The 13,548-nt window shown below is 36.6% G+C and overlaps 2 protein-coding genes across 2 annotated transcripts; one reads left to right on the top strand and one right to left on the bottom strand.

Annotated features, from left to right (window-relative positions):
* Positions 1 to 1,053: 1,053 nt before the first annotated feature.
* LOC122025269 (endoplasmin homolog) lies at positions 1,054 to 6,339 on the top strand. Its single transcript, XM_042584049.1, has 15 exons — positions 1,054 to 1,141; positions 1,289 to 1,415; positions 1,496 to 1,649; positions 1,793 to 1,873; positions 1,955 to 2,066; positions 2,183 to 2,309; positions 2,437 to 2,575; positions 3,087 to 3,204; positions 3,311 to 3,504; positions 3,753 to 3,968; positions 4,063 to 4,228; positions 4,314 to 4,455; positions 4,553 to 4,703; positions 5,517 to 5,921; positions 5,989 to 6,339. Exons 1-15 carry the CDS (start codon positions 1,075 to 1,077, stop codon positions 6,235 to 6,237), a joined length of 2,448 nt encoding a protein of 815 aa, XP_042439983.1. The 5' UTR covers positions 1,054 to 1,074; the 3' UTR covers positions 6,238 to 6,339.
* A 119-nt stretch (positions 6,340 to 6,458) lies between these two features.
* Positions 6,459 to 6,815, bottom strand: LOC122022920 (chaperone protein dnaJ 11, chloroplastic-like). Its single transcript, XM_042581026.1, has one exon. The coding sequence runs from the start codon at positions 6,813 to 6,815 to the stop codon at positions 6,459 to 6,461; it is 357 nt and encodes a 118-aa protein (XP_042436960.1).
* Positions 6,816 to 13,548: the final 6,733 nt, after the last annotated feature.

The following is a 13,548-nucleotide window of genomic DNA, read 5'->3' as shown; positions in this document are numbered from 1 at the left end:
ACGTTCCTTTCAGACTTACCACAGTTCGAAATTATTGGTTCGATAGTTCAGAACCACTGGTTCAATGGTTCCTGAGAAGTCGACCCTTAATCTTAATCATCTAAGATGATTACAATTTGAAATCGCTGGTTCATGATTCATGGTTCATGCATTAGTTGTCACATTTCGAGATTATTATATTATTTTTTTAAAAAAAATTATAAAATTATTTGTCGGACTGATGTTGGGTATTGTTGGATATTTTAAGAAATAATTATATAATAACAAATTATTAATTAATATATTTAATTATTTATTTATAAATAATTATATATTAATTAACAAATAAATAAACGACTTTCCAGCCCCGTTTCGATTATCAAGAATAATATTTTATTAAACATTTATTAATAACTTATTAAATAATTAAAATGTTAAAATATTTTTTTTAAAGAATATTCATTTTTTTATTTGTAATGGATTCTTTTGTAAAAAATTAATTTAATTTTTTATATTAGTCATATTTGATCTTATTCAAAAGGTTAAAAAATATATTTTTTAATATCATTGACCTAAGATATTTATAGAAATATTTCTATTTACGATATTACCAATTTATTTGATATTATCAAAATTAATTAGTAAATAGTTGTATTCTTATTAAAAATAGTAAGATAGTAACTTAAATTTATATATGTGTATATATAGTTCATTTTCCTTGTATGTTCTCTCTCTCGTTGGTTCGCGGCTAACGGCCCGCAGCGGGCCCAACGTCGAATAACCCAACGGCAACCACGTCGAAAAACCCAACGGCATCCAATCATTTACTTCCACGTCTCCTGCAAAATCTTGATCGTCCGCTCCCACCATAGCAGACCGATCTGACGCTTCACATCACACTAATCGAATCCTCCACGTCAATGGCCCTTCGTCAAGCCACTACCAACACGACGCGTGGCTTTGTCACATCCTCTCCGTCGGATGCTCCACCGTGGCGATATCGATATCGATATCGACATCGACCCTTTACGGCGAAACTATAAGAACCCGAAGGCCTCGGTCGAGATCGTGAAAAGCTGCCATCGAACCAACGCGATGAGGAAGTGGGCACTGTCTTCTGCACTCCTCCTTCTTCTCCTCCTTTCCACCGTCCCCGACCAAGGTAGTACCTCGATCCACCGCTTCGTGCTTCCGATCTGATATCTTCGACGAGCTCTCGATCTGATCTCTTCGACGAGCTCTCGATCAGTTTCTGTTGGTTTGGTTTTGACGCTTAGTGGTTTACGTGAGGTTCTTATTGATCTCTCAGGGAGGAAGCTCCAGGCGAATGCGGAGGGAAGCGTGGACTCTGATGACCTCGCTGATCTTCCGAAGGTGGAGGAGAAGCTCGGAGCTGTTCCCGGTGGACTGTCGACCGACTCCGAAGTCACCAAAAGGTGACCTGTTTCCCTTCATTTTTGCACCATCTTGTCATTGCTATTCGTTATGTTTTGAGAATTTTCGTGCTTTGTAATAGAGAGGCGGAGTCGATCTCGCGGAAGACATTGCGGAGCAACGCCGAGAAATTCGAGTTCCAAGCTGAGGTTTCTCGGCTGATGGATATTATCATCAACTCGCTCTACAGTAACAAAGATGTCTTCTTGAGAGAGCTTATCTCGAACGCTTCTGATGTAAGTTGTGATAGTTTATTTGTTTCTATATTGTATACGCTTTATTATTATCCTTAAATTTGTTTGATTCATTTATTAACAAACATTTCTAGCGATCAAATCGTTCAATATGTTATTTGTTTGTTGTTTGTTTTTGTTAATAGGCGTTGGATAAGATCAGATTCCTTGCACTCACCGATAAGGAGGTCCTGGGTGAAGGCGACAACACAAAGCTCGAAATCCTTGTGAGTAGCAACTAGATTAATAAACCATTCATTCTGAGTAGGGAATTAAGGTTTATAATGATCTTTGTTTTGTCAATTCAGATGAAGTTGGATAAGGAAAAGAAGATCCTGTCTATTCGTGACCGAGGAATTGGTATGACAAAGGATGATTTGATCAAGAATTTGGGGACCATCGCAAAGTCTGGAACTTCTGGTATCATCAATTCTTCATTTGTTTGTATATGAGTATTCTAGTTTTGCTCCAACTGCAAGATAAACTTTGCTCCAACTGAGTAACAACTTACATGGATCTGCTGTTGTTGCATGCAGCTTTCGTGGAGAAAATGCAGACAGGAGGTGACCTGAATCTCATAGGGCAATTTGGTGTTGGCTTTTATTCTGTGTATTTGGTCGCTGATTATGTTGAAGTTATTAGCAAGCACAATGACGACATACAGTGAGTTGATAAACTTAGTTTTCCTTTCCATTCTAAATTCGTAGTCACCTGAATGAAGTTTTTGATGTACAGATGGTTTTTTTATTGGTCTGATTACCTTCTTGGTATCTTCTTTTTAACATTTCAGGTACGTATGGGAGTCCAAGGCTGATGGGTCGTTTGCCGTGTCTGAGGATACATGGAATGAACCACTTGGTCGCGGAACTGAGATAAGGCTGCATTTAAGAGATGAAGCCAAGGAGTATCTTGAAGAAGACAAATTGAAGGTTGGTGTTTGTATTGACTTTGCTATTAGTCCTGCTTGTAGTTTGCTCGAGTTGTATAAATATTATCCCCACATTTCTACTTGTCAAGCTATATTTCTAGCACTTTGCGTTCACTGTCTTTTGAACTTGGTTTCTAGGCGTCCAGATGGGTCTTCTTTCGACTTGCAAATTATAATGGCCATACTTTTGTGAATTTATTGCCCTCTGCTATTTCTTTCCTATCAACCCTACATTCTGTACCATGGACTTTAGTATTGGATCCCTATTGTCCAACATGAGTTCTCCATTTTCCTTTGACCTATCCTCTTATTTTAAGCTAATAGTTTATCGTTTTATCATGAAGCAGCTTGAACTTTTGCTTTCTCGTTAGGTTAGATGTTTATTAGTCGGTTTAATAGATCCCGTGTGTATTTGGTATTTTTTAAAATTCTTATATCATTAGTTTGCATTTATTGATATTACCTCAATTTACAGCTAAACAATGATTGTAAATATTGTCCCATGATTATAGGAACTGGTGAAGAAATATTCCGAATTTATCAACTTCCCCATTTATCTGTGGGCAAGCAAACAGGTGGATGTTGAAGTTCCATCTGATGAAGAAGAGTCTTCTGATGAAGAGGAAACATGTATGCCTTTGATGTCTACTTGTTGCTGAGAATTTAATTTATTTCTGTAAGCGTCATATTTTCCTATGTGTCGTTCTGAGATGAATGCCTTTTTATTTGATTTCAGCTGAAACTGCTACTACAGAAGAAGAAGAAGAGGAAACTGATGAGGATTCTTCTGAGAAAAAGCCAAAGACAAAAACTGTAAAAGAAACCACTTATGAGTGGGAACGCCTGAATGACATGAAAGCCATATGGCTTCGCAATCCCAAGGAGGTTACTGAGGAAGAATACTCAAAATTCTACCACTCTTTAGCAAAGGTAATCTCTGTTCTATGATATATATAGATGTGTGTGTTTATATATGTATGCATAAACACTAAATTTATACTAAAATTTCAAACAAAAAGGTTTTGTTTCTTTGTATAGGTTTTTTCTAATTGAAAAAAAAGTATATAAATTAATTTTTTCAAGGTGACAGGACCTGACATGCAAGTCTTCTTTGTCAAATGGAAAACTCATACCTGAAGCAATATGATAATTGCTGCTATTTTCGTCTTCCTATATAGGATTTCGGTGATGACAAACCATTGGCTTGGAGTCATTTTATTGCTGAAGGTGATGTCGAGTTCAAGGCTTTGCTCTTTGTGCCTCCGAAGGCTCCTCATGGTCTCTATGAAAACTACTATATCGACAACAAATCCAACTTGAAGTTGTTTGTCAGAAGGGTTTTCATTTCTGATGAGTTTGATGAACTTCTACCTAAATATCTTAATTTCTTGAAGGTTAGAAATCAGAAAGTCAAATACCACCTAAGATTTCTTCGCGGGGTCAGATTCAATAAACCAGTGACTTCATTTGTCTAATTTATGGATGCAGGGTCTTGTTGACTCTGATACTTTGCCACTTAATGTCTCACGAGAAATGCTCCAACAACACAGCAGTCTAAAGACAATTAAGAAGAAGTTAATCCGCAAGGCTCTTGATATGATTCGGAAAATTTCTGATGAAGATCCAGATGAGTTCCATAACAAAGATAAGCCAGGTTTGCTTTTACATGTTGGTTCTTTTTTACATGCAGCATTTGACTGTTAAATTTGGTCTTAAACTTTGTTAATTTTGGGAAATAGACGCAGAAAAGGAAAGTGAAGAGGATGAGAAGAAGGGACAGTACACCAAGTTCTGGAATGAGTTTGGCAAGTCTATCAAGCTTGGAATCATAGAGGATGCTCAAAACAGAAACCGTCTTGCTAAACTTCTTAGATTTGAAAGGTTTGTTTTACTAAATTTGGTTGTTTTTTTTCCATTGGTCTGATTATAATGAAGGTGTATTTATAATCATGGTTTTCTATATATCTCTTAATTACAGCACGAAGTCTGAAGGTAAACTGGCCTCACTGGACGAGTATATCTCTAGAATGAAGCCAGGGCAAAAGGACATATTCTACATAACTGGAACCAGCAAGGAACAACTGGAGAAATCACCATTCCTCGAGAGACTTATGAAGAAGAACTATGAGGTCAGTGTCAATGAATTTATGATGTGTTTGGTTTATAGGAATAAAAGGAATGGCTATTCTATTCGTTAATATTTCATTGAATAAATATTCCTATATTTGGCTTCAAAATTTTTTTTTGAATGCCAATTCTCATAGGATTGTTATTCCCTTGTGGATAGGAATAGTTATTCTTAACTCTATTCTAGGAAAAGTTATTTATAATTTTTATGCTTTATATATGGCGCATCAAATAACCTGAGTGTGTTAGTTGGGCCAGTTGACCATTTGGACAGTCAAGCTAGTTAGGTCAATTGAGTTAAGTTGGGCAGAACAATTGGATTCGTTGTGTGGGGTGGGTTGAGCAAGTTTAATAAGTTGGTCGAGTCAACGAAGGGGGAAATCGGTTGAGCTGAAGGGCCATTCAGATTGGGACAGGGAATTGGTTGAGCCAAATGCGCCAATCAGACTGAGATAACTGATAAGGTAGGTAAATTGGTCGCTTTGTAGTAGGAATGGTTTATCATTATAAAAATCAATTTGTTATAACATTCCTAGGAATTAAGCACTGAAATGATGGCTTCATCAATTCTCAGACAATTTCTTTTATATCAAATTTGATCAATTCATAGCAATGAGATCAAGATTGTCATAACCCAATTCACTCCGTTTCAGTTCATTTGTAGGCTTATTATATTTGTGATGATAATAAATAGATTTTGACTACATTTTCACATCGTTTGGACTCCTATAAAACAGGAATTCACATATCCTTCCATTTCTTAGTTTATTTCAACTACTCTAATATATGTATATATTTTTCATCTAATGTTGTAGGTCATATTCTTCACTGATCCAGTTGACGAATACTTGATGCAACATCTGATGGACTACGAAGACAAAAACTTCCAAAATGTGTCAAAGGAAGGCCTCAAACTTGGAAAAGACTCAAAGCTCAAGGACCTCAAGGAATCCTTCAAGGAATTGACCGACTGGTGGAAGGGTGCTCTCTTCGGCGTGAATATCGATTCCGTCAAAATCAGCAACCGGTTGGACAACACCCCTTGCGTGGTGGTCACCCCCAAATACGGATGGAGCGCAAACTTGGAGAAGATCATGCAGTCTCAAGCCCTCTCAGACGCGAACAGACAAGCTTACATGTTCGGCAAGAGGGTGCTCGAAATCAACCCGCGGCATCCTATCATCAAGGAATTTCGTGACCGAGTTGCTCAGGATTCAAAGGTACCACATATCATTTGTACGGCATCCGATACAAACTCCACGCTCACACCATTTGAAATTTGTACAGGATGAGGGCCTCAAGCATACGGCACGGCTCATGTACCAAACTGCTCTCATGGAGAGTGGCTTCGTTCTCAAGGATCCAAAGGATTTCGCCTCCGGCATATACAAATCGGTGCAGAAGAGCTTGGATATCAGCCCTGAGGCGACCGTAGAAGAGGAAGACGACACGGAGGAACCCGAGATCCAGGAGAAGGAATCGGACACCAAGTCTGATAATGTAGATGAGGAGCAGGTTATGAAGGATGAGTTGTAGGGCAGTATTTGTGGCAGGTTTTGGTATTATTACAATTAGGAGAAGCCTGAGGACTACTAGAGTTTAATCCAATTTTAAATGGCAATCACAAGAATTCATTTAGACTTCTTTTTCCCGCTGTTTTATGGGGGCAATGTCAATGTTTAAATTCAAGCTTTTGAACCTTTTGCATTTCATCGTATGAAAATTACACATGAAATTACTTCGACCCGTATCCACTGCTACCAGCACTGCTCCGTCTCCCACCGTTGCCGCGGCCGCCGCGACGAACAGGTTCCGGCGGCGGCAGGCATCACCCGGTGATCGTACTCCGCTCGTTTGTGTGAGTCGGAGAGCGTGGCGTAGGCGGCGTGGACCCGGATGAACTCATCCCCAGAACCGGCCACGTCGGGGTGGCACGTCAGCACCAGCCGCCTGTACGCCGCCTTGATCTCCCTGCCTGTGGCGCCCGCTGGCACCCTGAGCACCTCGTAGAGCGTTGCCACCGCACAGCGAATTGTCAGGTGGCGTCGCCGGGGAGCAGGCGGCGGTACAGGCGGCGGGTGGCAGTAGACAAACAGAGAAGAAGAGCGTGCCATCGATGTTAAAAGCGACCGAATTACTTGATTCCTGGAGTTAGATCGAGATGCAACGGTGACATATATACAGAGACAACAACAACAACAACAACAACCAAGCCTTTTCCCACTAGGTGGGGTCGGCTGTATGAATCCTTTTATGCCATTGAGCTCTATCTCCTATTATATTATCATCTATATTTAAATAAATTTTATCTTGTTTTATTGTTGCTAACCAAGTCTTTTTTGGTCTTCCTCTTCCTCGTTTTATATGCATGTTTATCATAGTTTCACATCGCCTAACTGGAGCATTTATTGGTCGTCTAAGTACATGTTCGTACCATCTTAAACGTGTCTCTCTGAGTTTTTCCTCAATAGATGCAACTCCTACTTTCTCTCTAATGCTCTCATTTCTTATTTTGTCCATCCTCGTATGTCCACACATCCACCTTAACATCCTCATCTCTGCAACTCTCATCTTCTGCTCATGTGCTCGAGTCATAGCCCAACATTCAGCTCCATATAACATAGCAAGTTTAACTGCGGTTTTATAGAACTTACCTTTAAGTTTAAGAGGTACTTTACGGTCACATAAAACACTCGACGCTCCCCTCCATTTCACCCATCCTGCTTGTATTCTATGTAAGACATCTCTCTCAATCCCTCTATCATTTTGTAAAAATGATCCTAAATATTTAAATCTCTCGATTCCGGGCAACTCGTCCTCTCCTATCTTAACAATTGTTTCATTACTTCTAATATTGCTAAATTTAAATTTCATATATTCTGTCTTTAATCTACTAAGCTTAAAACCTTTCCCTTCTAGTTTTTTCCTCCAAGATTCTAGTTTAGCATTTACTCCTTCACGTGTCTCATCTACCAAAATAATATCATCTGCAAACAACATGCACCACGGTACTGTGTCTTGAATGTGCGCAGTGAGTTCGTCCATAATTAGTGTAAAAAGATAGGAACTTAGGGCTGATCCTTGATGTAACCCTATCTTTATTGGAAATGCTTCAGTTACTCCGCCTGAAGTCTTTACTCTAGTCGTTGCATCCTCATACATATCCTTAATTAGTTCAATATATGTTACGCTAACACCTCTCTTTTCTAAAATTCTCCATATAATTTCTCTTGGGACTCTATCATATGCCTTTTCTAAGTCAATGAATACCATGTGTAGATCTTGTTTTTGCTCTCGATATTTTTCAATTAATTGTCTAAGAAGATGTATAGCTTCTATTGTCGACCTTCCAAGCATGAACCCAAATTGATTTTCTGTCACTATGGTCTCCTTCCTTAATCTTTTTTCTATTACTTTTTCCCAAAGTTTCATAGTATGACTCATTAGTTTAATACCCCTATAGTTTGCATAATTTTGTACGTCTCCCTTATTCTTATATAAGGGAACTAGAGTACTTATCCTCGGGCATTTTTTCGTTTTCAATATCATGTTAAATAATTTTGTAAGTCATTCAATACCTTGTTTCCCTAAGCACTTCCATACCTCTATCGGAATATCATCTGGTCCAACGGCTTTTCCATTGTGCATCTCATTTAAAGCTTGTTTTACTTCTGAAGTTTGAATTCTACGATAAAAATTAAAATTTCGATGCTCATTTGACCTAATTAAATTACCTAAGTTAAGTTGGTCTCCTAAACCTTCATTAAAAAGTTGATGAAAATACCTCTTCCACCGCTCTTTTATTTCTCCATCACTTACTAATACCCTATTACATTCATCTTTAATACATTTTATTTGGCTAAGATCTCTTGTTTTTCTTTCTCTCGCTTTAGCTATTCTATAAATATCTTTTTCCCCTTCTTTTGTATCCAATTTTTGATATAACCGTTCAAAAGTTTCATTTTTTGCTTCACTCACTACTTTCTTAGCTTCTTTCTTGGCTATTGTATATTTTTTTAAATTTTCCTCGTTCTTACAAATATATAATTCCTTATAAGCTATTCGTTTTCCCCTCACTTTCTCTTGTACTTTCTCATTCCACCACCAAGATTCTTTACTTAGCGGTGCATGCCCCTTTGACTCACCGAGGATACTCTTAGCTACTATTTTCAACTTTGATACCATCTTATCCCATGTTGTATTAGAGTCATCGTATATTTCACCTAATGCTTGTACTTCTACCTTCTCTTTAAATATATGTTGCTTCCCATCCTTTAACTTCCACCACTTAATTCTAGGAATTGTATATATTTTCTTTCTATTGATACTATGTTTGAGGCGTATATCCAACACTACTACCCTATGTTGGGTAGTTAAGCTTTCTCCAGGGATGACTTTGCAATCTTTACAAATCATTCTATCCTTCTTCCTAACCATAAGAAAGTCAATTTGCGATTTATTATTTCCACTTTTGAATGTGACTAAGTGTTCTTCTCTTTTCTTAAAAAATGTATTAGCTAATATAAGGTCATATGCTATCGCAAAATCTAATAATGTGACATATATACAGAGACACTGAAGCAAAAACCATGGGAAATCAGAAGAGTGGAATTAGATTTGGATTTGAACTTTCTGTGGATTGACTAATGAATCCAATGGATTTTATTGTTTCAGATAGCGACGGGAAGGTGGAGCACAAGGTGGAAATGTGGTGTTACTAATGAATCCAATGGATTTGAACTTTCTGTGGATTGACTAATGAATCCAATGGTATTATCATATGAGATTTTAGGATTAAAACTTGGTGTGTCGGAGTATGTCCTTCCTTATGATTTATCTTTTCCGTGTTGATCTAGAGATGGATTGACGGAGATGTTGAGAGAGAGATTACTTATTACCACACAAGGTGGAAATGCGGATAATATTGACTTTTTTTTTTTAATATAAATCTCTGACTCCATTTAAAACTTAAATATTTTCATATAAGAGGATAGATTCACAGTGAGCATGGAATGTTTCGTTCATTCAAACCCTTCTTATATACTGCTGTTGTTGGATGAAGATTTACCCTTATTTTAGAGCGTCGGAATATGAATTATTAAAAAAATATTATTCTATATATAAATACACATAATTTCAATTGAAAAAATGGTAACAGCCATTAATGCTATTTTTTAAAAAAATTATATAATGTGCTTCGCATTTTTTTAATAAATAACTATTCACATTTTCCCGAGATATATAAATTATTTGCACTTGTTGCCCACCAAATCGTTGGTGTTGGCTCTCAATTTGCATGAATTAATCTCATAGCAAAACTCCATCTTCTCCCAAATTAAAGGTGCCATCTTTTAGCTTACAAAATCCCTTATTTTTTAGGTATTATTCTCTTTGATATGTATTGAAATTCTAGTATTTAGATTAACTTTTCTTTTTTTTTTTCTTTTTGCAGATTTATAATCATGATAAGTGCACAAATTTGCAGAGCTTTGATGTGAGTATATCCAAGATTTTCTCACTAAATTCATTGAACCTCCAAATAATATTATTTTGTGATATAATTAGATGCTCCTTCATCGAAATTTTATTTGATAATATGAGCAAACCTAACATGAAAATAGCCTTCATGCACGATTGTGGTTAGGGCGGTAAATAAGTCAAGTTGTGCTAAGCTTTATATTGTTTCAGCTTATTTGATAAGATATATCAAGTCGAGCTAAACCTAAAATGAATCAAACTGTTGAAATGATTGTTTAAGTTTGATTTGGTTTCTTTTTTATGAGTTTGAGTTTAGTTTAAACTTAACTTGAGTTTGATTCGTTTATATATTATCGAGCTCTCAATTCAAGTTTGTTTAATTGTTTGTAACTTTTACATTTTAAGTTTATTTTGTTAGTTATTGAATTTGATAATATAAACTTATTTGTTAATTTTAATTTTATTTATTTATTTAGTATATTGATAAGAGTTTTACTTATGAACATAGTTCATAAATATTATTAACGAATGTTATTCATGAATATTATTCACAAACATTGTTCACTAACATTAACCAGTTAAATACATTTGTGTTTAAGTTTATTTGTTTAGTTTAACTAGTTGTTCAAACTTGTTCATTTAATTGATCTTGTGTGTGTTGAACGAATACAAACAAGTTCTTACCAAACCAAACATCAAACTTGTTCACGAACATTCTGTTCATTTACGACCTTAATTGTGGTTGGGTTTCGATCAAATCATGTACAATGGTCTATTTACGTGATCTCCACATGAAAATCCCCTTTCATTTTAGGGTTATTTTTTCTCCAGTACAATTTCGTTGTTCTACAAATTAGCTTTTAGGAAGGAGAGCCTTGAAGGTCACATGTTCGAATCGCAAAAATAATCACTTATAAAATGTAAGATAAGACTATATACAATAAATCAGATTATCCTATCTAAATTAGTTTTTAATTATCTTATTTTATTCACAAATGTTCGCATCCAGACTCCTCTCTATTTTAGTTTTTTTCTAAACTAAATCAATCAAATTGCATACGATTGCGGTCGTTCTTGGTTTGAATCATGTAGGATGTTTCACTTACACAAATTCCACATGAAACCCCCTTCATTTTAGTTTTTTTTTTGCGACTCGATCAGTCGAATCATGTAGCGACTTTATTTAGCCAAATAGGCTTCATTCTAGGGACCCTTTTTTTCCCTCCTTAATACTGTTAGTCCACTCTACAGACTGGCTCTTGGCTACCTCTTTCCTGCCTACAAATGCTTCAAGTCTCTGAAAGTGAACAAGCCTGAACCGGAGCAGCTGCGTTCCTGGTGCCAGTATTGGTCAGTAAACCTCACTTTCTGGAATCAAACACATCAAAATAAATTCAATCGATCCACTTGATTTCTTATGCAGGATTTTAGTAGCATTTCTGACAGTTTCAGGAGCATTCACAGATGCATTCTTCTCATGGTGAGCAAGCAATGTTAATGTTTCGATAAGAATTTACGTTTTAACTGAACTTTCAGATTCATTTCTGAAGGTTTCCATTTTACCATGAAGCAAAGCTGTTTGCCTTTCTCTTTCTGTGGTATCCCCAAACAAAGGTATGAACTTTTCTTCCACTTCAGGTCTTGTACTCCGCACTGAAACTTAGTCCCATGGTATGTAAACGATCTGAATTATTATTCCAGGGAGCAACATTCATTTACAAGGCCTATGTCGGACCTTACCTCACCGAGCACGAATCGGAGATCGATCGAGCTTTGTTTGAGTCGAGAGCAAGGGCGGTAGATGCTGCATTGTTGGCTCGGAAGATGGTTGCTAGCTACTTGCAAACTATGAGGTCTAACCGACTGGTATGAAGTATGTTAAGAAAGAAGAAGAGAATTTGGATGTTTATCTTTGTTGTTGTAAGAATAATTGAATTGATTACCAAAGATATAAAGAAAATTTAAATGAACAATTTTTATTGTTGTTGTTGTTTATCGTTGGATCTATTCATGTATAGTATGAAAAACAAAACTAATTTATAAATTTTAAATTCCCCCAAGTGCAAAGATAGACGAGTGCTCAATTTATTATAAATTGATGTAACTTCTATGAAATTCTTATATATTATGGACGATCTTATTAAAGGTTAATACTCTACTAGTGTGTGTGTATATATATATAACATGCGGCGAGAGAATTTTCTCAAATTCTAAATTTTCTTGCGCTCTCTCTCGCTCTCGCCTCTTCCTTCGCTACCATCTTCCGTCACAACGCACTCCTGTTGGGCAAGCAAAAGCAAAGGCGCTTCAAATTACTTGGATAACTTACAGTCGCATGCTTGTTCTCGAGCTCGCTGAAAGCTCGAGAAACTGCCACCGAATATATAGTCGACGCTAGTTTGCTTAGCACCCCTTTTCATTCTCGATCGTAAGTCTTTCTGCTCCACTGTTTATTTTCAGCTCTGTACAATATTTTTTAGGTCTAATATATGCTACAACACACAAGTCTTAGCTACTTTCTTACTAGTTTTTGCTTATATAATTTGTAGGAAACTTCCCAATCATCAATTCTCACATTTCATGACTAATGTTAATTCATTTCATTTTCAGTTGTAATTCTCTACGATGATCCTAATATATATTAAAAGGAAGGATTTATGCTACAACGTACAAGGCTGACGCCTGCAGCCACTTGGACAGTTACCTGCTACACGCTGTAGCAGCTACTTCGACGAATAACTGCTACACCTTGTAGCAACTAAATGTCTAAGTAACTACTACAACGTATAGCAGCTACTTGGTAAGTCATTTCATTTTAAGTTGTAATTTCCTCTATTCCTATTATATACTATTTGTATGTGTTTCTAAATGATCTATTTAATTAACATAGGGGAAAACATATGCTGTCTTTATTAGACGTATAGCTGCTACAATGTTGTAGTAGCTACTTTGAATGATAACTACTACAATGGTGTAGCAACTACTTCGACGGTTAGATGCTACAACGTTGTAGCAGCTACTTTGAATGTTAACTGCTATAACAGTGTAGCAGCTACTTCGACAGCTAGTTGCTGCAATGTTGTAGCAGTTGCTTGGAATGTTAACTGTTACAACAGTGTAGTAGCTACTTCGACAGCTAACTATTACAATAGAGTAGCAGCTATTTCGACAGCTAACTGCTACATCGTTGTAGTAACTATTACGGCGGCTAGCTGCTACAACGTTGTAGTAGCTACTTGGAATGTTAACTGCTACAATGGTGTAACAACTAATTCCACAATATAGACTGCTACAATGTTGTAGCATCTACTTCGATGGTTAGCTGCTACAACGTTGTAATAGCTACGTCGATAGGTAACTGGTACAACG

Source organism: Zingiber officinale, chromosome 9B (genome assembly GCF_018446385.1).
Source record: "Zingiber officinale cultivar Zhangliang chromosome 9B, Zo_v1.1, whole genome shotgun sequence".
NCBI classification, from domain to species: domain Eukaryota; kingdom Viridiplantae; phylum Streptophyta; class Magnoliopsida; order Zingiberales; family Zingiberaceae; genus Zingiber; species Zingiber officinale.
Note: the sequence above shows the minus strand (reverse complement) of the source record. Positions and strands in the feature narration are given on the sequence as shown.

Excerpts from the sequence above, each read along its gene's own strand:
- LOC122025269 (XM_042584049.1), top strand. The coding sequence starts at position 1,075 with ATGAGGAAGTGGGCACTGTCTTCTGCACTCCTCCTTCTTCTCCTCCTT. Across the intron at positions 4,456-4,552 it reads AAACTTCTTAGATTTGAAAG|CACGAAGTCTGAAGGTAAAC; the intron begins GTTTGTTTTACT and ends TCTTAATTACAG. Across the intron at positions 4,704-5,516 it reads TTATGAAGAAGAACTATGAG|GTCATATTCTTCACTGATCC; the intron begins GTCAGTGTCAAT and ends CTAATGTTGTAG.
- LOC122022920 (XM_042581026.1), bottom strand. The coding sequence starts at position 6,815 with ATGGCACGCTCTTCTTCTCTGTTTGTCTACTGCCACCCGCCGCCTGTA.